The sequence below is a fragment of the Perca flavescens genome, chromosome 21, assembly GCF_004354835.1.
Source record: "Perca flavescens isolate YP-PL-M2 chromosome 21, PFLA_1.0, whole genome shotgun sequence".
Taxonomy (NCBI): Eukaryota; Metazoa; Chordata; class Actinopteri; order Perciformes; family Percidae; genus Perca; species Perca flavescens.
In genome coordinates this window covers 14567765-14592982 of record NC_041351.1, presented here as the reverse complement: position 1 = coordinate 14592982, position 25218 = coordinate 14567765, and the positions used below count along the sequence as shown (strand labels likewise).

The 25218-nt window shown below is 38.1% G+C and overlaps 1 protein-coding gene across 1 annotated transcript in view; it reads left to right on the top strand.

Annotated features, from left to right (window-relative positions):
- LOC114548571 (protocadherin-15-like) overlaps nt 1–25218 on the top strand; it is a 142330-nt gene that overhangs the window by 2879 nt on the left and 114233 nt on the right. Inside the window, 8 exon segments of the mRNA XM_028568558.1 lie at nt 4162–4322; nt 4860–5015; nt 8431–8550; nt 9127–9237; nt 15241–15411; nt 21808–21916; nt 23320–23432; nt 24551–24757. Coding sequence (XP_028424359.1) covers nt 4162–4322; nt 4860–5015; nt 8431–8550; nt 9127–9237; nt 15241–15411; nt 21808–21916; nt 23320–23432; nt 24551–24757 — 1148 coding nt within the window.

Sequence of the window (25218 nt, the reverse complement as noted above, 5' to 3'; positions counted from 1 at the left end):
GCACAGAGATGAGAAGGATATGTATCGACTTGTCTAACTCTGGGGGTTACGGTGAATAAGCTAAATTCCCAATAAGTCGGTGTGTTCCTTTAAGTGGCATTGAAATGAGTCACTGAAATCTGCGTTGATATTCGGCCCAGTCGTTTTATTGAGACCGGGTTTCAGTGCCCAACTCCAATAGCATTATGCATTTAATTGAGTCTTTTACAACAGAATAATATTAAAATATCTGGCAGCTACAGTACAGTGTGTATGCATGTGTGTATGTCTGCATCTTATTGTAACAACAGTAAAACACAGTGTGTGCGTTGTTTTGTTTGTCTCTTTTTGTGGTGATGTGTTTACTGTGCACACACTGTATGTACAAGTGTGTGTTTGTGGCTGTTTTTGCAGTAATCTTCCTAACAGGGCTTTCGAAGATTATTTAGTATTGGAAGGGTTTGTATGTTTATTGCCATGTATTGCTCTGTGGCTGTGAAATAGTGTTACAGATTTAATAGAGAATCTTGCTTTAAGGTGATTATCTTGGGTTGGTGTGGGGAAAAAGGAGAGAGGGAGGCTTGTGGAAGAAAAGAGGCGGAGAGAGGGAGACTAACAAGATACGAGTTAGGGATTATTTTCCTCAGGGAAATGTATAAAAGAAGATAATATTAAAATTAGGGGTTTGATTTTAATAATATCAAGTAAAAGGGTGATTATAAGTGCATAAGTGTGGGAATGGGAGTGGGGCAGACACACAAACATGCACAGAACCTCACACATATTTAGCAAACAGACATTAGTACCATATATCCACTTCACAATAACATAATGTGCACAACAATGTATTCCATTTATCATTTAGCAGATAGGCCTAATGCATGCTACATCAGCGTACAAAATTGCATGTAATAGGGTGCAATCATCTCTTGCTGCTCTAACATTATTAGTGTATGGCTGTAAATATACTCAGCTCTGCTAATCTAGCTTGACCACCACTAATGCTGTAGGGGTCCTGAATCCAAATAAAATAGTTAGTATTCCGTACATGGATAGAAAAGCATCCCTGCTGATATTTCCAGCAGCAGAATATATCAGCTAAGGGGTTCACTCAAGTCCATATTAGGGTTAAGGTCAGCATGAAATACAAAAAGACACAGACATTAGTGTTATCGTCAGAGTCTAATGACACATGTGCATGAATAAACAGAAAATGTTCAATCTGAGCATAAAGACCGAATTGCAACTGTCAAAAGCAACAGTAAATAGATAAAGTACACCTGCACCTTTTCTGGTAAACACACCTAAGGCTTTACTCCAATCAGATGAAATTAAAAACATGGTTGCCCTTGACCTTTCCCAAAAAAAAATATATTTATTGTCAGCAAACACTGTATATGTTTTAATGTGGTTTAGTGGATGTGCCTGGCTGAGTAGTCCTGCCATTGGATTGAAGATGATCCTCAGTGTTGACATACAAAAGCATTGATTATAGCTGCTTTAATCGAAGCTAATTTTCCTTCAACATGACCTATAAATGATTTTTTGTTCTGTGCTGTACCTTTTGTATACTGGTATTCACCTTGAATCCCTCCTTCGTCCTCCCACCAAGGGCTGAAGTAGCAGGTGGATGTGATGATTACTTTTCAGTCGATGGCTCGTACCTGTCGCCACATACAGTTAAGCTAATGTCCTGTAAAAATTCCATTAATGCGCCGTCACAATGCTCATTTTCTCTCTATTTCCTCCTAATATTCTCTTTATTTCTCTCAACCCATTCAACCCAATCTTTTTTCGCCTCACTTTCCTCTGCTAACTTTCTCATTTCTCTTGCTCTCTAATTGCTCTTTGTGCCTCTTTTTCTCGGACAGTTCCTTCTCTCTGCTCTCCGTGTTGCTGCGCACACACTCACGGCTTCATGCAGTTCTGCCTGTATGCTTTAACACATAGGTCAATTTAATCGGGTGCTGCTGAGTGCAGTATTCAGTCACACATCCCATGAAGTGAGGTCACTGTGAAAAGAGCCCATTTATATTAGATGGTCTATGGAATTAAATTATATACAGTTACACAAGGTGTAGCCACTATCTGTCGGTCTCTTCTTTGCCTGCACTTGAGTTTCTTTACTCAATTTGCAAGACAGAAGCAGAAACCAGAAGAGAGGTATAGCCACAAGATGGCAAGGAATGAAACCCCTTTAATGAATTTCATTTTCTATCCCATTTCTCATATAAAGAATCCAATTTAATTAAATTTCTCTGTTTATTTAAAACCAGCGAATCACAGCAAGGCATTTGACATGGTTTCCATGGCCGTAGCACAGAAGGCCATGACCCAATTTTATGTCTGGCAGATCAGACATGAGGTTGTTCACTGTGTGTGTATGTGTGTTGTGTTTATGATGTTGTGTGTGTGTGTGTGTGTGTGTAAATATTGAGGGAAAGTATGAAGTACACACACACACACACACACACACACACACACACACACACACACACACAAAAAGTGTACTGATCTATGTGTGATGTCCGTTAAAGGACAGATGCTTAGTGGAATTCTTTATTCATTTTTCTCCACTTAGAATCTAATGGTGTAAACACACAAAAACCGAAGATTGTGTCTCAGGCTGAAAACCTGCTACGCCTAATAACGTTGTCAAGAATACTTTTTTGCACACACAGGCAAAGGTTTTTTGGGATTAATAATGCTGTGTGTAGGGCCTGGTAATGGGTCTCTTATGATTTAAAGCTGCACAGAGTCAAGCAGTTAAACTGTTCTTCTTTCTTTCCTCCTCATATATTTTATGTACCTTTTCTGTTCTAATATTTTCCATTAAACCCAAAAAAAAGACCCAGGACAGCGCATTAGTTTATGAAACTGATAAAACACATGAATGAGCATGTGAAGTATAAATAAAAATACTTAAAACTCTCTTGAAATGTCTGTGAAATCCAGCAGTATATTTAATCACATAACTTTGCTTGGTCTTGGAGTTTTAATATTGAGATACTCATGCAAACAATTTGAATAGGATGGCAGCAGGGCTTCGTTTTCATTGACACTGTCAATCACCAATAAAGTCAGATGTCTATCTTATTCTCCATCTGCTTTTTCTTTTTTCTCTGACACCGTGCTCTTCTCTGCTATGTTCCCTGGCTTTGTGTCGATTAAAAGATAATATGCAGCTGACAGTTTCCACTCAGATCATGTCTTGTTTGTGTTTCTCTGACACTTCAATATTCATCTCATTCCCAAATTGCTTCAACACTCACAGTTCAATTCAATTCAATTCAATTTTATTTATTGTATCAAATCATAACAGAGTTATCTCGAGACACTTTACAGATAGAGTGGGTCTAGACCACACTCTATAATTTACAAAGCCCCAACAATTACAGTAATTCCCTCAAGAGCAACATTAGCAGTAGCTATTGCGACAGTGGCAAGGAAAAACTCCCTTTTAGGAAGAAACCTCGGCAGACCCAGACTCTTGGTAGGCGGTGTCTGACGGGGCCGGTTGGGGATGTGATGAACAGTGGCGATAATAGTCACATTAAAGATAGTGGAACAGTGACTTTGAAGTTAGTCGGTTGAAGGTAGTTGAAGGCAGTTGTGTTAAATAAATCAAGTTTTAGTCCATCTGTACTATCTTATTAAAATGTTTACTTTTTAAGATGTCTCTTCCTCTGAAATGTTCATGTTATTGTGTGTTTGAAGTATTCCAGGTGCATGTACAGAAAAGGCAAACAGAGTAGCTCCCATATCTGATCAGCTTTACCTAATATAATTTAAGTTCCACATGCTTTTTACTCTGTCTCTCTCTTTGTGTGCTTCTCCATCTCATTGCTCTTGACCTTGGCTGCAACCTACTGTAATTTCATGGTATATACTGTAATTAATGGAGAACATGAAGAAAAGCAGAGGAGTCTCCTTTTTTTTATACTAATAAAGTTCGATCCAGGACTATTTCTCTGCAGAAGTTATTCAAATCTATTTCCAGGAACTCTGAACTTTGTGTGTGTGTGTGTGTGTGTGTGTGTGTGTGTGTGTGTGTGTGTGTGTGTGTGTGTGTGTGTGTGTGTGTGTGTGTGTCTCTCTCTCTCTCTCTCTCTCTCTCTCTCTCTCTCTCTCTCTCTCTCTCTAGCTGATGGGCTAATGCAAGTGTTTTTATTGTATCCCCAGGAACGTTATTGGTGGAGAACATGCAGATAAATGGCGTGGCTGAGGGTCCGGATCGTACCATCTCTCTGTCGCTAAGGGATAACCAGGACTATTGGGTGATCCTTGACTCTTCCAAAAAAGCCCTTTACCTCAACAGCACTGGACGGGTTCTGGATAGAGATGTAAGACGACTAAGCTATTTTATTTTAGTTTTGCCTTCTGAAAAGTGATTTTATTTCAGTCCCGGTACATTTTTATCTTGCATGACAGTATCTTCTCTTGCATACACTATTTTGCTCTTCCTGGTTTGGCTTCTAAATGTCAGATAGCTTAAAAGTTTAACAAAACTAGTGTGTCACCCAGACACTGCTTGTTTCTTAGTTCCGTTTTTTTTTTTTTCACTTGACTACAGAGGATAAATATGGCGGAAGCAAATTTTCATGGCTGTCTCACTTTTTTTTTCAAGCATTTGCCAATGTGATAAACAAACAGAAAGTTTTAGCCCCCCCTCAACTGGAAAACAACCGGCCTCCTGCTGTTTTGCTCTGTAAAATAATCCAGCAGATGTTTTTGAAAGTCTGATTTGGCATAAAAAGTACAAATACAAGAGGCTGGCAGTCTTCTCTGCAATACTTCTATTTATTTCGGGTTTATTTTCTGGTTAATTATTTATTTACCTTTCAACTATATGTCTATGCCTCTGTGTTTTTCTCTTCCAGCCCCCGTCGTACATTCACTCTATTGTGGTTCAGGTTCAGTGTACCAACGAGCTAGTAGGCACGGTGATTTTACACGAAGTCCGCATCGTTGTTCGAGACCGCAACGACAACACACCACATTTCCAACAGCCAAGATACTATGTCGCCGTCAGTGAGGTAAAACACACACACACACACACACACACACACACAGTGACAGTTTCACACATATAAATGTACCCTAACTCATTTTCTTACAGAGATGTAGAGAAGTAAAAACAAAATCCATAAAACTTTGTGTGCTGGAAATACTTATCTGTCTTTAACCTAAATCCAGGGACATTTATTGCACTTATCCTCAGTGTTGCTGTCTATCATGATGGCAGGTAAAGGACTCATGGGTCTGAGACTAGAGAGGCACTCCAGAATGAGTAGAGCTCTGGGGGTCATCATGTCATAATGCTAACAATGCCAGCGTTAGAGGCTGCATTAACCTGCACTCAGAAAATGTAGCCTGGTGTAAATACTGCAATGACTTTTAAATAAAAACGTCCACCAAAAAGAATTGCACATGGCATTTTGCTGTCAGACTAAAGTTGAAGGGCAGTAACTGCAGGAAAAAAAGGTTTTTGAGTTTGTTGAGCAGTCAAGAAAAAGGATCTAAATCTGCTATTCGGAGGCTTCCAGAATAGTCTTTAAGATGCCAATCCCACTGTTAGTTTGTCCTCCAGAGTCTGTGGGAGCAGAATTTAACTAGAGGAGGTTCAAACTGAAAACTGGACAAGGATACATGTAGCCTGCTGCCAGCATAGACCTAGGCAGACCCAGTAGAATATCTCATTATGCAGTCTTCCACAACCTGTCCAACTCAATCTGTCTTCTCAACCTCTCTCTTTCACTCTCTTCGTCATTTTTGCAGCTTACCAAACTTCCCCACTTGTATGCCCCCTTACTACTGCCAGCTCTTCATTGTGTCACCTTTTCTCAACCTCCCCACCTTTCCTCTGCCACACACTATATATTTCTGGTTCTCTTTCCTCCTCCTCCTCCTCCATCCCGCCACCTCTCACAGCTCTCCAGTTTCTCATTACTCCGGCTGAAATAATTCTCTCAGTTCACTTCAAACGACAACCATACAATTTAGGAGATGCATCATAAGAATCTCTATAATATGATTTCTGTGCCAGCCCAAGGTAAATGTGGTCAGTTTGCTGGTAATAAATAAAAAAAAGTGAATACATTTATTCTGATATGGGCAATAATTAAGATTTGAGTGCAAGTCTGCTCATTAGTCAGACAGCTATTGTCTAATTCACTTTAGTTTGCCCCCAGAACTCCAACCTAATGTAATACATTTAATATTGAGTGACTCAGGAGTTACACCCAGCTTTATCTACATTAAACTTTCTTTAAGTTGTCAGTTACTAACGATTATTGAGTGCAGGAAGTGAGGCAGACAGAGAGGTAATATGGTTATTTATAAGAACGTCTAGGACACCGTTTATGAGTTTGCCATGAACATTTTCGGGTACAAGGAGATCCTTGTGGCTGATTTCATGAGTTGGCACTGGTGCCGGAGTCTGGAGTTGTTTCATTAGAGCCATATCTGAAAGTGGCAAGGTGACAGCATGAGACATTTTGAAGACCATTGTTGGATCAGTGGGAGGCAGAGATAACCCTGTTGAGGGGAATGATGTAACAAATCATTGGTGCAGCAGCTAAATTAAACTTAATCTCAAATGTTTATCGTGCTGTCTAGAGATTAGACTCTTTTTGACAGATAATCACAGATCCCAAGGCACATGGATGAAAAAAATACAACACGGCAATGTATGGCTGGCTAAGTTTTTCCTTTCATGTTCTGTGCCAATGTGTTCAATTTTCGGGTTAAAACTTTCTCTCAGGAAATGTAATTGAATATCTGAATATCTAGCTTCTCTTTTCCTCTACTAGAAAGTGAGTCATCTTGTTGCACATGTGCAAGAAACTAATAAACATGAAGTATTTTTCGTAATTTAGTTTGTTTGAATCTAAGATGAACATGGGTTAGATACAAACCATCATCAACCATAATTTCATTCATGCTATCTGTCTGCAGCTAGTTTAAAATTGCATAGCTAAAAAGAGTTGCCATGACATCTTTTAAATTATTTAATAACTGAGCATTATGTTCTGCTGCTGTCCTTTCATCCAATATGTGTGCCAGTGTTTCTCCAGCTGTTGAAATAACAGGATCCTGTCTGACTGTAACAACAGTTAGTTTAACAGCTACCACAGGAAATGAAAAGACTAATAAACTAATTTAAACAAAAATGTATTGAGCTATTAATCTCAGACGAAATCAGACGAAATGTCCTCGTCCCTGTTTAAATATTTGTAAAACCCACAGACAGGGGCGCCTGGGTATATAGAGGTATACTCTTCAACACAGCGGCCACGGGTTTGACTCCGACCTGCGGCCCTTTGCTGCATGTCATTCTCCGCTCTCTCTCTCCTTTCATTCTTCATCTGTCCTATGAAAATAAAGGCCTAAATTGCCCCAAAAAATAATCTTTTAAAAAAAAAAAAAAAACAGACAGACGTAAAGGGTGACATAGCATTTATTTCTGAAAAAAATAATTAAAATGAAAAAATATGGAGATATGAGTTTTCTATCCAACAGCGACAATATGCTAGTTCTCTGTAGGTAGTGTAACAGCCGTTGACTGAGAACTCATAAATGAGATAAAATCATTAATATAGTAATCCAAATAATAGCTAAACTGTGTATACCATACTCAAAGTGAGAATGAATCAGGAAGCGCACTAACACAATGTGGCATATTGGATTTAATTTTTTGTAGTTCATTTTTTTTATACTGTGAAAGTAGTAGGCATAATAAGCTATGGTGTCTACCTACACGTTCTTGGTTATTGCTGTAATCTGATTTGACATTGACTCATTCATTTATAACCATAAATATTTTGGTCCATTCTGTTTCTGTTTTTAATATTATTTTCTTTCACTGAAATAAAAGACCAAAATACAGATAGACACACACACTGTCTTTTTGTCTTGTAAGACAAGCACTCTTAAGATACCATACATGATTTTCTATCACCCAATGTTTCGCTTTTATCTAAAAACTTCTCTTCAATGGGTCAATGAGGTGCAGCAAACATTCACAGTAGCAACAGAGAGAAAGACTGAGGCACAGACTGCAGACATACAAAAGGTTGGACACACCATGCTGCCTGTGTTTCATTTTATATCCAGAGCAAATTAAAGCACACAACAGCTGCAAGCTGATTTTCCTCCTCAAGCCCCATTTGAGCACAATACACAAAAAGTTACGAGCCATTTTCTGTTTGTTTTGTAGAGACAGTGGGGTATCAAGATCCCTTATGGCCAAACGCATGTGACAGGTTTTTTTAATGTGCCCCTCTCTCTTCTCTGCCACATACAGGCAGTAGTTGTCAAGAAGACAAGACACAACAGTATGGGACAGAAGCTGTTTGATGTCATTGTGAGAGAGTATTAAGTGTTTGACATCATGTAGTGTGAGCTTGTAGAGGGGGATACTGAAATTCTCTCTCTCTATTGTGCTTTCAGCTGACGCCAATAGGAACCACTATCTTTTCTGGTTTCTCGGGGAACAATGGGGCAACTGACATTGATGATGGTCCCAACGGACAGATAGAGTACACCATCCAGTACAACCCGAAAGACCCGGTAGGTTATCCATCCACCTGCATAATTCCTCATTATGCAGGCTATTGGTTTAGCACCATGGCTATGGCAATGAGTCAGGATTTGGTTTGTTAAAATGTAACATAACTAAGAGCAACAATCCAAAACAAATTGACATGAGAGCAGCATTCGGGCCCAATATTCCTTCAGTGCTCCGTGTATTTTACAAATAGTAGGAAAAATTACAAATTATGAAATTGCAAAAATGAACATAACATGCAAAGATCACGTTACGCGTCGTCCAAATAACTCAGTTGGGCTGTTGTTTTTTCGACATCGCAATAGAAACGATATAGAAAAATATTGTAATGTTGCCCATCCCTACTTGACTGGCTGATTAAAAAAAATCACTTCTACTGCTTTAACTAAAAATATGTAACTATTCCTCCAACACCTACCTGTGTCTTAGCTTGGCTAAACTCCAAGAAAGTGAAATATGAACTGTTTTATCCTGTAAGTGGCTCACTGTGTGTGTGTGTGTGTGTGTGTGTGTGTGTGTGTGTGTGTGTGTGTGTGTGTGTGTGTGTGTGTGTGTGTGTGTGTGTGTGTGTGTTTCAGACAACAAACAGAACCTTTGACATCCCCCTGACACTGTTTGGCTCCGTAGTTCTCAGAGAAAGACTCAACTATGAGGACATAACACGATACCTGGTCATCATACAGGCTAATGTAAGTGTTTTTTGTAGTTTTTGTATTTGCCTGTACCTCTGTGAAGCTATCAAGGACCAATCCTGAGTATGATATAGTATTGTTTCACATAATTTAAAAAGTTTACCTGTTGTAAAGGATGTCTGAAGAAAATCAACTCTCCTGCTGAGTGGGTATATAGTCTGCACCCTAGAGTGTTGTTCATTTTATGTAAATGTTTGTTATCATGGTAACATTCCTGTCTATTTCTGCTCTGTTGACTCAGCCTTCGGGGAACTATAAGCACATCCTTAATTATCACTAATGTCTTTGTTTGTGAAATTGTTTTCCTCCTTTTATTTCACAGCACTCTGTATGTTTTATTCATTAATTCATGAATTATATAATTAATTTCCCTTAACATGTAAAACTCATGGGGAACAGAGGTAGAAGTTTGAAGGATCTAAACTGAGACATGACAGAAAAATGTTTGGTAACACTTTACTTGAAGTTTTCTACATAAGAGTGACATAACACTGTCATGAACACATGACACTGTCTTGACACAGTTCATGACAGTGTCACTCTTATGTAGAAAACTTCAAGTAAAGTGTAACCAAATGTTTAAGTTGCTGAGTGCGCCACTAGGGTTTTTGTCGTGACACAAAAACCTTGCTTACAAAACCTTTAGTTCTCAACAAAGTGTGGCAAATATCCATATGTATCAAGGCCCATTTACCCTGAAAGCATTAGTAAAAGTCAACAGTACACTAAAAGATTAATGTGTTTCTGACTGCTTGAAAGCCTGACATATTCACTGCTCATCTGAATACAATATTAAAAGTGTGTTGAGTGGCTGTGAATTTGCTGAATATAAATTCTTAACAAAGAGACCATGCGCTACCAGGGGAACAAACCCTTTGAATTTGGCTGACCTTTTCAGCTGTACAGTTGCGTGAGAAACAATTTAGCAGTGATTGACTGAGCAACATCAACTTGTAATCTTATCTAAATAACTCTTGTAAATCATACGCCTTACATGTTACGGCTGTAAATACATGTTCATATTATTAGCTATGAAAATAATTCATCAACATTTTGGGAAATATGCTTGTTTGCTTTTTTTTGCCAAGAGTTGGATGAGAAGATTAATACCACTCCTGTTCTGTCCTAAGGTACGGAAATGTGTGCACTATCATCTTTACAGCTCACAAATTTATGCAATGCATCTAGTTTGTTTAATCTGTACAAAAACTGAAGAATAAAAACTAAAAGTTGGTGTTTTACAGCCTGGGTTATGCTGGAACTATTTCCCTCTAGGTTAGTTCCTAAACTAGCTGTTTCCAGCCTTTATGTTAAGATAACCTAACTGTGTCCTGGCTGTAGCTTCAGATCTAACACACAGCTATTAGAGTGGGGTCAATATACGTATCTCATTCTTAGCAGGAAAGTGAGTATGTAAATTTCATGTCAAACTATTCACTTAAAGGTACTCTAAGCGATGTTGCGCATTTTTTAGGCTACAACATTTTTTGTCAAATACAGCAAACATCTCCTCATTATCCGCGAGCTACCGGTCCCCTAAACACACTGTAAAAAAAATGCGGTCTCTCTAGACAGCCTAGGTTCCACACACGGCAACAAAACCAAAGTGGTCCAACCTGGACCATGCAAACATACACAAACCGTGTTCCAGTGTTCAGCCAATAACGGACAAGAAGGATTTTTTGGGTGGGGGGGTTTGTGCGCTGAAGCACAGAAGGGATGGAACGGGAAGAGGAAGAGGAAGAGGAAGAAGGAGGAGCGAGCTAGTCTTCATTTTGTTTGAAAATACTTTGAACGTCAACAAGAAGTAATGTCACCCAACATCGCTTAGAGCACCATTAAGTAAAATAACATGTCTGAGAAATACTTCTCTGGGAAAAAAGAGAGATAAGTTCATGATTTTAAAGCTTGAATGAATAAATAATATTTTATTATTGTCATGCATAAAAGAAAATATGCCCAGCCCCCATAGTTTTACAAGACACCATTATTTACAGCGAGGGACCAGATACCAGAATAGCAACAAAAATGACTTATATTAAACAAATAAACCTTCTTATCGTTTTCCCCATGCTTTAGAGACAAAGGTCGCCGACTTATGTCCTTTAAATTTAAACAACCACTCCATTTTCTTGTCATCAGTACACCAAAATATTTCAGGATTTTGAACAGACATTTCATTTAAGATAAGTTCTCTTAACTCATAATAATAAGGACAATACAATTGAAGATTCATTCTCGACTTCTCCTAATACACATCGTTCGCACAACCTTTTATCTTCTTGGATGTTTTTCAATCTACCAACTTCAAGAGCAAGGGGAAGGATTCCATTTCTTTTTAACTGAGCCAATAACGACCTCTGACTCCTCGATAAATTGCTGTAACATAAAGTTCAGGACCACAATAATGTTTGATTTGAATATCAATTCGTAATTTTGGTTTTGACAAAATGTCTTTTGACCATTTTTCGTCAAATCTTACAAGTAACTGACTTTTAATTGTGTTCATGCTGCAAGTTAAATTCTTACGAGATATACAGTATACAGTACTGTGCAAAATTCTTTACTGTACTGTATACAGTATATATATATATATATATATATATATATATTTGTAATTTGACTTCTTCAAAAACAGCATGAATCTCAGTAGCCCACGGAAAGTTGAATGCTTTAGCCCAAAGAAACACCTTTTTATTAATCCTGTTATCTGACCTATTAAGCAAACGATTCCACAGCCTTATCATTTCACTTATTTTTTTAAAGATTATTTTTTGGGGCATTTTAGGCCTTTAATTCCACAGGACAGACGAAGACGTGAAAGGGGAGAGAGAAGGGGAATGACCTTCAGCAAAGGGTCGGAGTTGAACCCGCGGCCGCTGCGTTGAGGAATAAACCTCTATATATGTGCGCCTGCTTTACCAACTGAGCCAACCGGCCACATCATTTCACATTTTCTCCTAATTGGGCCATACTGAATACAAAGTGAATACAAATACCATACCAGTGTTATTTACAGTTACTGTGTAGGCTCTTCTCTGCAATCATTGTCTAGTTTACATTCCCCCAGTCATTTTGAAATGAATGCAGTATATAATTAGATTCTTTATGGTGTCAATCGTTGCTTGAAATTAACTGCTGGCCTTGTTATGAAAGACATCCCACGGAAACGTGGATCTTACAATAAAGTGTGCAAGGCACCGTGTTTTGAAAAGATTATTTCCTGGCGGAGACCTCCATTTCTTCCTTTCACTGTCAGATGATTGACACTAAGGAGAGCATAGCATAATGCAGTGATAGAGAAACACTCAATTCAGGTGTAATGCTTCTTATCTTCTCTGGCCAATATTCAAGTTACACAAAAAGAGTTTAATGACAAAACACTCTGCTGCCTTATAAAAAGACACTACCACATATAAGTGAAGTAGATGGGATTTGACTGTAGATGACTTGCACAAACTTGAAATAGCAGATGTTATCTTTAGAGGGTAATTTTTCTGTAAATTCTCTGATTTGGCTTATTTTTTGCTTTACAAAAAAAAAATAAAAAAAAATGATTTGTGTCTCTCAGTTATCTTGAAATAAAAACTGAAAACAGAAGTTATATTGAACATTCAGATGAATAGGCAGTGTTTCCTGTGATTTGCTGAGCAGCCACCTTCTATGTAATTGTATGGCAGATACTTCACCGACAGCAGATTGACGGATCATCAGACACGGAATCAGAAATGTGTACTCAAAAGAGTGATTGCAAATTAATGCCTGAGCAGAAATAAAAAGTTGTGAATAGCATTTACTTTTACTTTTTTTTATCATCATACTCTTATATTCTCTCATTCTCTTATATTGGCAATATTGAATGCTGGTCTCTAGACTTTATCCTTGCACTATTGGACTTATTTGCACTACCACCATGACACACACTCTCATAGAGCACCTTACCATACATACTGAATCACAGGGTCAGTGCCTGCCCGGTCACTGCAAGCGTCTCATGCTTATACATCCCTTAGCACATTCATGTACATTTTTTATTTGGTATCTTGTCTTTTATTGTCCGTATTATTCATGTGGATTTGTTATTTTATCATCTTGTTTATGATGTATGTGTATGTTGTGTGTGATGTCTTTAAGCTACTGGGACCCTGAATTTCCCCTTGGGATTAATAAACTATCTATCTATCTAACCATCTAACCATCTAACCATCTATCCATCTATCCATATATCTATCTATCTATCCATCTAGTGTCTGACAAGCGTTTCTAGTAGCATTGATATTTTACAAGGGCCTCTCTGAAACCCAGCTATTTCAGGTCCTGCAGGTCTTCTTTTCAATAAAAACTTCAAAGTGTGTGTAAGCATATCCATTTTTCATTTTGTATGCATCAAGCTCATAAATTGTGGTGTTTTTATATTTTTTTTAAAGGCCTGAGACCTTTTACACAATACAAAACATTTCCACTGTAATGCAGGCTGTTATTATGAGCATCAGGGTTCCTGGTGCGTCTTCCAGCAGAATGCCGCTGAATCAGGTGCCTCTCAGCTCAAGGCCAGAGTCGATGTATTACTAGGATTTAGTAAAAAAAAAAAAACCTTCTGAATAAAATGTGTCACTTGTGTTCCGTTCATCCAGATAACATTCAAGAGCTTGCTGCGTTTTGTTTGAATACCCCTTTTTCTAATAGATTTCTTTTTAAATGTCAAAGTTCAAGGCCTACACAATACAAGCGTTTGTATTCAAGACTTGAAACATTAGTGTGCTGGCTATATAAATAAATGTACTGTGAATGTCAATTATTAAATCATTACTCAGTTATTGGTAATTTGATCTATTATAGATATCATGAAAACTGTACTATATAAAGTAAAAGTACTGTATAAAGAAATGTACTTTGTCTACCCTGCATGTTTGGTTTAAACTAATTATTATCAAAACATAGGAATGGAATTGTAATGTAAAGGTATTGTTGTAAGTTATTGTAAGACTGGAAAGATTGTGTGCTGTATTTGCATATCTGTTTTGTAATAATATGATATTGTGAAGTAGGGGCAGGACCAAATAAGCTATTTGCTTCCACCTGCTCCTTCAGGAAGTAATCCTTTTTTATTTTTTATTTTATTTTTTGGTTTTTGGTAAATTCTGATTGTTTGTGTTTTATTTTTGTGGTTTTAATTTTTTTGTTTTAAAAATTAAATTAAATTCTCATTCAGTCAATCCCGAGTTTCACAATTGTGAATAGTTGTTATTGTATTAATTATTCAAATACTTGTATGTATTTAATCTATTGCTCCCATGCCTAATCTACTTGAATGTTTTTGCAAAAAAGAGTTAGCACCATTTGTTAGGTACTCGTTCTTCCCTGCATGTCTGTCTTATCGAATTAATGTCCTTTAAGAAGCCTTCATTTTTTTAAATGTTTTTTGGCAACTTATTTAACATGGATAGATGGGAGTGGGAGCACTGCAATGTTGCGCTGTTGAATTTCTAATTTAAACTTTATACTTTATTTGAGTTTATTTAATCTGTTGGTTGAATGTCTGTTATACTTGGTTTTGCTGCAAATATAGCTCATGCCTGTCACAATTTTATTATTGAATGTATTTCCATGAATTTGTAATGATTATGATCAAGGAACTTTGTTTGTACTCTCTATTTACTTTAATAACTTTAATAAAATATTGTTAATGAAGTACATTATATACATTGGTGGTACAAACATGCCCAGGGAGTCTGTGCTGGACGCATTAGAAGTCTGTTTATTTGCCCTTGATTAGGGATAAATTGACATGAAGATGCTAAGTCATGTAGACACCCGCCTTTGAAGGCAATGAGAGTTCCCTGCAGCTTTGTTGATTTGATATTCGGAAAATATTCAGCAGCACTACGTTGTGATCATTTTCTATTCTAAACATGAAGATAAAGATAGGCAAATATCTAAGAAAGAATGTGTGGTATCATCCAAAAGTAAAAGATATGTGCTTTCTCTCTTACTGTCTAGGACCGAGCCCCCTATCCCAGTGAGCGCCGTACGGCCACCACCACTCTAACTGTGGATGTGCTGGATGGTGATGACTTGGGTCCCATGTTCCTACCATGTGCGCTTGTGGGAAACACCCGTGACTGTAATCCCATCACATATAGGGCTAATGTACTGGAGCTGACACAGCCGGTAAGTGTGTGCCTGTTACGTACAGTATCTATTATATACTGCATTGTATTTGCATGTATGCTGAAGAGGGCATGTTTCTATTTGTGCCTCTGTTATAAGGTGCATCGCTGTGTTAGTTATTGCAATCAGCAGACAATGTTAGTGTGTGTGGGTGTGTTTAGTTTTACCCTTACGTTTAGTGCACTTTCGTGACATTTTGGCAGTCTTTACCATTATAGGCTTAAATTAAGGTTAATAGTGAGAGCTGATCTCTTAGAGCTCATCCTCACAATTTTGTATGTTTTCTACCTATTTATACTTACCCATATTTAACAAATTCCAACACCGTCAAAAACTGATGCTGCTCCCGTGTATCTACTGACTTTAGTCATATTACACATTAATGATCAAATAATTTGTCAGCCCTTGTATTCCAATGAAATACATTTTGTTTAGTGGGTTACAAGTGGTTTAGAAACTTAAAGAAATTAGCCAACTTTATTTTGGTAACTCTTATACTGATAGACTGTGTGCTGTTTAGCCGTGGATGTTTGCTTTTTCAAACTTTTGAACTTTCAGGCATGGTAAACGTGTGTGTATCACGCCTGCAGTTAAGGTGAAAATATGAAACATTTATTTATTCAACTTGACATTTAAAACTTATCTTCGCAAACTAGCCATTGGATATTGAGAACAAAGCCTCAAATCATGCACGTACCCAAAACAATATGCAATATATGCCTGTAGAGTTGTAAACTGAAAAAATACATAATTATTATTGAGTAGCTGATATAACTATATTTACTTAAGGAAAAGAGTTGTGTTTTTTGTTTGTTTGTTTCTTTTAAGATTATACCAGGTGTTAATGTTCTCCTGAAAAAGACCTATACTATATGATAATGTAACTGACATTTCCATATTAAAATGGGTCACAAAATTATTTTGGACAGATCTGTAATTGAGAAGAAAAACTACTGTATTCAATGACCCTAGGACACAGTTTTGCACAAAAAGTCAAAGTTAGTCTATGTTGTTTCTCACTTTCATTATACTGTAAATCTGTGTAAAAAAAGTGTTATTTAAAAGTGAGTCTGCAACACCGTGGTATGTATTTATGCTTACACAGCTATACAAATCATTTTGCATTTGTATCTCAGGCATTTAGCTGATGCTGTTATCCAGAGTGACTTACAATGCCACTTTGTAAATGATACAAAAATCCTCAACTCTGACAAGTCAGCAGAGCATTCATCCCTTACTCCACACACCTTGATGGTGACAAGCTAGTAGTGCACCCTCCCAATCTTTCAACCTACACACACATAGCCGCACACACATTACAGTGCCAAGCCAGTAGAGCAGTCATGCCTCACTGGACATTGTCTACTTAATCTTTTTGTTCATACTAAGATCTTTGTCACACACACACACACACACACACACACACACACACACACACACACACACACACACACACACACACACACATGCACGCACGCACACACACACACACACACACACACACACACACACACACACATGCTCACTTTACTCCATACACACTGAGGGAACTCTTTCTCTGCCTTCAAACCTCTTCTTATCTCTCCTCACTCACACACAAACAGACACACAATTTTCTCCAAGCCAAGAGAGACACAGCGAGGAACAACAGGAGTAAATCAACTTGTGGTTTTGAGGAGCAGCAAGTGTGCGCAGACAAGGACAGGGTTTACGATGGAGAGGTAGTAGAGGGAGGGAGTTATGCTGGAAAAATACTTGAGGGATTTTAAAACCTGAAGCAATGTCTAAAACGTGTTGCATCAAACACAGATTGTTTCTCACATGTCAATATGCTCCCAATACACAACTGCTGCTGACTCCAGATACTTCACTGATTCCAGTATTTATAATCTTGCAACATCACTCCAGTAAAGACAAAATTTCAGACAGACTGTTGCTTTGCTTACCCTTTCTATTTTCACTCTTTGAATGAGACTGTGATCCTTGTTCACTACAGTAGGTGGGGCATTTACAGATGTCAGATTAAAGATCATATTTAGGGATCGCAGACATTTTGACATGTCATCATAGCAGGAAAAGCACAAGCGTATTTGATCAAATCAATGATGGCTGCATCCCATGTAGTTTTGACAGTTCCAGTGCCCTTGCATTGTACACGCCGGCTCTCTGGCATGGCTTAATTTCTTGTTGACCAAGCCATTGCTAATGTTATTAGTTACACCTATGCTTCTCCTGCTATGACAAGTCAAAATATCTGCTGTGAAAAACTCTGTTAGTAAAAGAAAATAATTTGACAACAGACATAAAATGTAATTGTTTAAACCCTTATGATGGATTTTACAACTCTTGAAACAGAAGCAATAATTGTCTTCTCCATCTCAATGACACCTCTACTGCTGTGTGTTAATTGGTCTGCACACATTTCAGTTCCAGAGGAGGTAGCAGCAATTTGATTGCTATTAAATGTCAAAGAGTTAGCATAAGCAGCAATATCCACAATAGCTCAACAGATGAAAAGGAGAACCACATATAGATAAACCAAGGGGATACATTAACTGTGAGATGCTCTGCAGAAAACAATCATAAACTTAAACTAAACTCAGGTCATTTGAATTATGGCATGTTTATGCCAACAGCATGATCTCTCCCATTAGGTCCGCCTGAATTCACCTCTATCTTTTCAAAGCAGCTGTCTCTCAGGGGCCCTATTTGATTGATTAAGACTAGACTTTCAAGCCATCCGACGTGAGTACTCTGATACAGTCTGCTTGAATGAACCCCAATGCAATGAATGTAGTTTACGCTCAAGATTCAGGTTTGCTCCCCTCAAACTGTTGATGAAGGGAAAAGAGGAAGCCAAGGGGACATAGCAGGACTAGAGGATGGATGGATGGATGGATGGATGGATGGATGGATGGAAATTGCAATGAGAGAGGTGAAAATACAAAACAAGTGGAAAGGACAGCAAAGAGCTGCTGTTACTTTGGTTTAATAAAGATGGCGAGGTGAAGTGAGGAGACTCAAGGCACTGTAATATTTGAGTCCTAATCAGACTGATACAATATGACAACCTCAGAGCCTTTGAGCCAACATAACTATTCTCTCTCTGTGTCTCTCTCCCCATCACACACATACACACCAAGATGCTGGTCATTAATGCAGAGGAGTTGGCTGTCAGGCCATGTTCACACATGCACTTTAAAAATGTCGCTGCCTCTGCAACTCAAATTGAAAGCTGTAAGGGAAAAATAGATTATTGAACACTACGATAAACAACTCCCCCAAGACCTGACCAGTCATTTAGTTTGTCATTACGTCAGACTGGCAATTGATTGGCTACGAGTTACATTGAGATAAACAAACCATCAAAGACTACGGCACTATATGCTATAACTTTATTTTGTAGCTGCTTTCAAACATGGACTACAACTTTGCAGCACTGCGGCACACTGCATTGTGTAAATTTGTTATTTTTTTATGTGTGGGGGAGTGCTGTGTCGCCGTTGCACCACAAAGCCTTGCCGAGCTCAGTGGTTGACACAAAGCCTCACCTGACCACGAGACGCCCTCAGGGATTTTCCTTATTTCCTTATTGATTTCCTCACTGCTCCTGGGATCAGCCACCTGCCTGCACAGCTGCTGCTCATTTGCTCATTAGTTCCCCAGTACATATAACAGGCAGTTTCCCCCACACACATTTGCCAGGTGCTGCTGCTTAGTTGTTGTAGTCGCTGAGTCATTCATGTCTGTTTAATACCTGTTGCTGATTTTCTGCATGCTGATTCTGCAGTGTTTGCTTGATTCATTCTGCCTACCTGCATGTTTCTGACAGTAAGAATTTAAAGCCCAGGTAGTAAAGAATCTTTGAGCATGACCGGCCCAGTGTGGTGTTTGCTGGGGGATCCCATATTTTGGACTTGTATCATGAAGTGAGTTCAGTTTATCTGGTTTCACTAAACCTACACTATCCTACAATTGTGGATAACTTATCTCACATAGTTCACGTACCCACTCGAGGCAGTGTTCAATACAAATATTTTTTAGAGTTGAAATGAGTAGTTGATAAATCAATTAGTCAGCCAACAGAAAACTAATTGGTATCAATTTTTATAATCGACTAAACAATCACTTTACCCCTCCCACTGCCAACTCTTGATCCCAAAACAATAGGGCATATAGTTTCTAGATTGCAAAATAATTGTATAAAACAATGGATCAGATGAAAGTGTTTTTGCTTGTTACATACCTAAGACTAGTGTGTGTGAAAATATCCTCAGTCTCCAGGGGGTTAAAGCTATGATTCCGAAACACAATCGCTGGTTGCAGCTTATCAAATGTTTTGTTGTCTATGCTTGTGAATTTGGTAGAATTTAGCTTTTGTTTTTAACTGTTGGTTGGACAAAACAAGCCATTTGAATATAAAAAGTTGGGCTTTGAGAAACTGTGAGGGTGTTTTTGGTAATGATTTCTGGACATTTTACAGTATAATCAATAATGAAAATATTCGTTATTTGCAGCCCTAATTGAAGTAAGCCACACTAGCGAGTCAGCATGCGCAATACGTATTGGTTAAACAAAAGCCCCTTTTGTACAGGGATTCCCCTTCATATTACCACCTTGAACAGGCTGTGTGAAGGGGGCTAAAGGTTGTGCCCTTTAATAGGTACAAGTGTAAATGAGACAGTGTTATTTCTTTAGCATTCTAAAGTGAGGAATTGAAGGAGGGAGGTCAAACTCTGGAGTGGGTAATGTGGACACTCAAGGGTCGAATTTGCCTTTTCCCACACATGATTAAAGTAAATGTATTGAAGCTGAGCTTGTTGCATACCAGTACTTAAACGTTTCACATCATAAAGGATTTTTTTGGTCTTTTAGAATAACTGCTGCTGAGTCATCTTGAAAAGGCTGTCAGTGTTGGTCTAAAAACACAGATATTGCCAATGATATTGATAGTATCCTGCACAATATCAGTGCTCTTAATTTTTAGGGTGGGTGACACTTTGTCTGTCTAATGTTAGAAATCATATGCTCTCATTTTGAAGAGTTGAACTCCTTACAGCTCACATTTAACACAGGATCTTTCTTTCACTGCTTACTGTCACGTCTGACGCTTTTGTACTTCTACATTGTAGAAGTATCCTTTGTGAAGTGGTGTGTAAGATGATTGTCATTGTCAATGACACAAATTGTAGTATCAGTACCTCAGTGTTCTCAGAGACCTGGCTGTCTTTCTCTGGCTCTCCTTTTTGTCATTGCTGCATTTACATCTCTCTCAGCTCCCTGTTTACCCTCAACTCGTGGCAGATTCATCTCCCTTCCATATATTTACACCCTCTTTTACTCCACGTCATTACTCGCCATAACTACTTCTCTGCCTGCGTCCCTCTCCTCTACTCTCTTAGTGACAGGCAAGGAAATATAGCACTGTGATGGCTAGTAGATTTTAAGTGCTGCACGTCAGGTGTGGTGGTAAAGTATTGTATCATAGCAAGTGTATGAACACATTGCCCTGTACAGTGCATACAGTATGTACGTATATACTGTACGTGTGTGCTGGTGCATTCGAGCACATTTGGGAACATATGCAGTCTTTTGGGTGTGTTTGGCGTGACATTTTATAGCTTTAGTGATTTTAGATTTTATCCTATAGACATTTAATGGGGCTCTTCGTATTACCTACACCTCAGCATATTACACTATTATAAGTCAACATTATAGCCTGGCCACACTTGCATACAGATAGAGATCCAAACCTGCAGACTCATAGTGTGTGTGTGTGTGTGTGTGTGTGTGTGTGTGTGTGTGTGTGTGTGTGTGTGTGTGTGTGTGTATACAGAGCAGGACGATACATATGCACAGTATAAATGGATCAAATTCATTGAATGTGATATTTTGTCTACTTCTTTAGTGTGCACATGCATGCATGCTCTATATAGGATTTAACATATACCACAGTGTGTTTTTGCCAACAATTGATTATCCTGTTCCTCCTATTTAACTTTCTCTTGCTTTGCTCAGAGCTTGTTGTTACATAAATGAATAACTTAGGTAAAGCTTTTCCTCATACCTTAGAACAACTGAGTGGAACCGACTGCCAAGAAATATATATTTTTAATATCTTTTCCCATTTTGGTTGTTTCTAAGCAAGAGCTGTTTTTAATTAAAGCTGGCACTGTCAAGTTTGTTTGTTTGTTTGAATCATTCTTGTTTCACATTGTCTTTCTTTTTTCACTCTCAAAATAAAACTACACAAAGTGCAAGAAACGTTACGCCACTGTGGCGCAAGTTCTCAATTACTGTTTTTGCTGTATTTCATACTAAACTCTTTGTTTTGCCAATTTGTTAAGTAATGGTTGTGATATTCAAGTTGAATTCCCTCCTTGGTTCTGTTTCCAGAATAAGGTGAATCCTGTCAATGTGACTCCACCCATTCAAGCTGTGGACCAAGACCGAAATCTACAACCTCCCTCTGACAGGCCAGGGATTCTATACTCCATCCTCATCGGTAGATTTACATCTTGTTGGGTTGGATTGGTTGGCACTAGTGTTGAGCAATAAGGCAATATATACAGTGAGACAGTATACATTTGTATGCCATCTACAGATTTAGACCATTATACAGTAGTCATTGTTGCAATATTGGATATTTGTAAATGTGATTATGTACCTTAATTTGTAAGTATTTAATTTGTTTTCTTAGCCGAAAACCAGATATTCCTGTCTGTTTTTTAAACAGTTTCTCAGTTGATTTTACCAAAACATTTACTGAATTGCTATATCAAATTGCAAATATACCATAATAGATTATTTTATCCATATAGCGTACTAGCTGGCACAGAAACATACACAAACAAATGTAGAATCCCAACAGTTGTCCTGAATGGTCACACAACAAGAACACATTATTTAACAGACCATTTACCTACTGCAATAAAGATAGCATTGTAATTCAGAGTGACATCAGCACATCTGTTCACATACAGTAGGGCTTCACAGAATCTTGTCAATGCAGATCTGTGTTCTCAGGGCTCCTTAAGCCCAGGCCTAATTGTTAAATGAAGGAAAGGATTATTATGGTTATTGAAGAGGGCACTAACATGTTTAGATACAGGATTAACTCAGCAGAGGAATACTGTATGCAAAACAATTGTTGTTTCCAAAAATTACAGCAATGCAACTGTCTGCCTATTAATGTTTCATAAGTAGGGGAGGATCTGCATAGTTGGTAAAAATGTACTGACTTGACACCGACTTGATTGCATTTTCCAGACTCCTCCTGTGAAACTAATCTCTGTCTGAGTAAGGATTGTGAGAGACAGTTTCACAAAGGGCAGAAGAATCTGTTGCAAGTCTGCAGTTCCTACACGATCTACTTTTTAAAAATGAAAAGAAAATATTAATAGCAGTTTGGTTTTTAGCTCTCATGGCCTTCATAAGACAATATATGAACAATGGTTGGTAATTGCTGTGGCGAACAAAGGTTTTTCAAAGAGCTGACTGTTGCAAAGTGGCTTGATTTGTGGTCTCAAGGACATACCTTAAGAAGAAGATAGGCACTCGCACAAACAGCCGTAATCACCTGATTTCCCAACTAAGCAACGCAGCATTCTAAAGCACCATATATATATATATATATATATATATATATGTATGTGTGTGTGTATGTGTGCATCCCCACCTGTGGAGAGCAGAGATGAGAAAACTGGGAGCATTAGCCATCTCGCTGTCTTGCCCTACCCCTCTCCCCTTTCCATGTACCTTTTATACTTCCCCTAAACACCCACCAGGCAAACGTGCATTGATTCTTAAACCAATAACTGATGTCTCTCCCTGTCTCATACTGACACACACACCACCCTATTTTTTGTGTATTTTGTTTTTGCTCAGTTCTTACTGTTTCTCTCTCAGGCAAACCAGAGTCATATGCAGAATATTTCAACTTGAACAGAACCACAGCGGAGCTCCTGCTACTAAAGCCCATCGATAGAGAACTCTACCGCAGATTTGATCTGGTTATCAAGGTGAGGAACACTGGAACTGCAAGCAGAGGAGCTTTAACTTGATTTTTCTCCCAGCATGTTTCTTATGGAAACAGCACCCTCCCCTTTCAATGTGCAATTTTCAATGTTTTTTGTTGTTGTTGTTGTTTTTTTACTGCATTTAACCCTCAATCATCCATCAAGCTGTTGATCAGTAAATCTGTAATCTTAGATAAAGACTAATTGTTTGTCCTCAATTTATTTATGTGGTGCTTCCTGGTTTCTGTCCATTAAAAGTAGTCTCCCCTAAACATATTAAGTGCCAGTAATTGTGAAGCATTAGGACTATCCCATGCTGTGTGAAGGTGTTTTTTGTCTAAATTAGGCTAACCAACATGCATACATCAGGTTCTGCTCCACTGAAATTAAACATGCAATTTTTCCTCTTTTGGATGTTTTTGCGGTAGTTAAGGTGTGTATAGATTTGGGTAAATGAGTGTACAGATATTGTGTATTATAAGATGACACTGTATTACAGTAGGTGTACTCCTGGGATGGTAAAGCAGTTTGAACCCACATGATCTAATGATTCAGTGTGAGTTACACTTACTACGGATATCATTATTGCAAGTAAACGTCCATAAATCAACTTGCAAATCAGAGAAAAAAAGACAGTTAATCCAGTGTTGTTGCCTGTACACCCATGGGTACATTGCAAACAATAACTGCTAAAAGGGAACTCGGCATACATTTAATGGTGCCAATTTGCTAAAATGTAAACAAATATAGGTTTAAAAAGTGGCTCAAACGAGAATATGTACCTGTACCTACCTGTAGCAGATATTATATAATAACATTTGATGAGCTTTGCTCTCCTGATGGCTTAAATCTTTTTAAAGTCAAATTTCACACTGAGCTAATTATATATATATGTATATATATATATATATATATATATATATATATATATATATATATATATAAAAAATTAAGTAGAAGGACAAGCAGCTCTTCATGCGGAATAAAACTACGATCCACTTTAAAATATAAGGACGTCGCTCTGGCAGGAGGACCAGCCAGTTTACAGCCGACCCGTAGGAAATTGCGGCTGTAATTATTACTCGGGTGATGATGAACAATTGTTTTCTCTTTCCTTTTAGGCAGAGCAGGACAACGGTCACCCCTTGCCAGCTTTTGCTAACCTCCAAATTGAAGTTCTGGATAAAAACAACCAGGCACCCTACTTCTTGGAGACCAGTTACCATGGCTACGTCAGCGAGGGCTCACCAGTGGGAACAACCATAGCGACCACTGCCAGCCTGTCTGCACCGCTGACCATCGTAGCTCTGGACAACGATGTGGAGGAGGTGAGGTTCTGACATATACAAATGATCTCACTTCATATTCAGAAAAATGTGATTGTAATTACAGAGAACAATGCAGAATAGAATTTGGAAAATATTAATTTATGGCTTTAATATACTTTAGTGTTTATGAAAACCTTGTACCTTGTATGCGTGTATTATGCTGTAGCCCCACACCTCTGTGGAATTACTTGTATGATAACATTTACTTCTTTTGTAGCGGACAGCCAATGGGAGGCCTGTAGGTATCAGCTGGGGTCGTTCATTCTACCTTTGCCCCCTTCTGCATTTGAGTTCTCTGAAGCTTCAACTGGTTGATGTTAACTAGGACAGTCTTTGACAACAGAAAATAGTTCCCTAATTGATTTTGCTCTAAATTCTTATGCCTATTGCCCTATGTTAATGACAACATATTAATAATTTGCTTTAGTTTGCCATTTGACACATGCCATGTAAAGATTTGC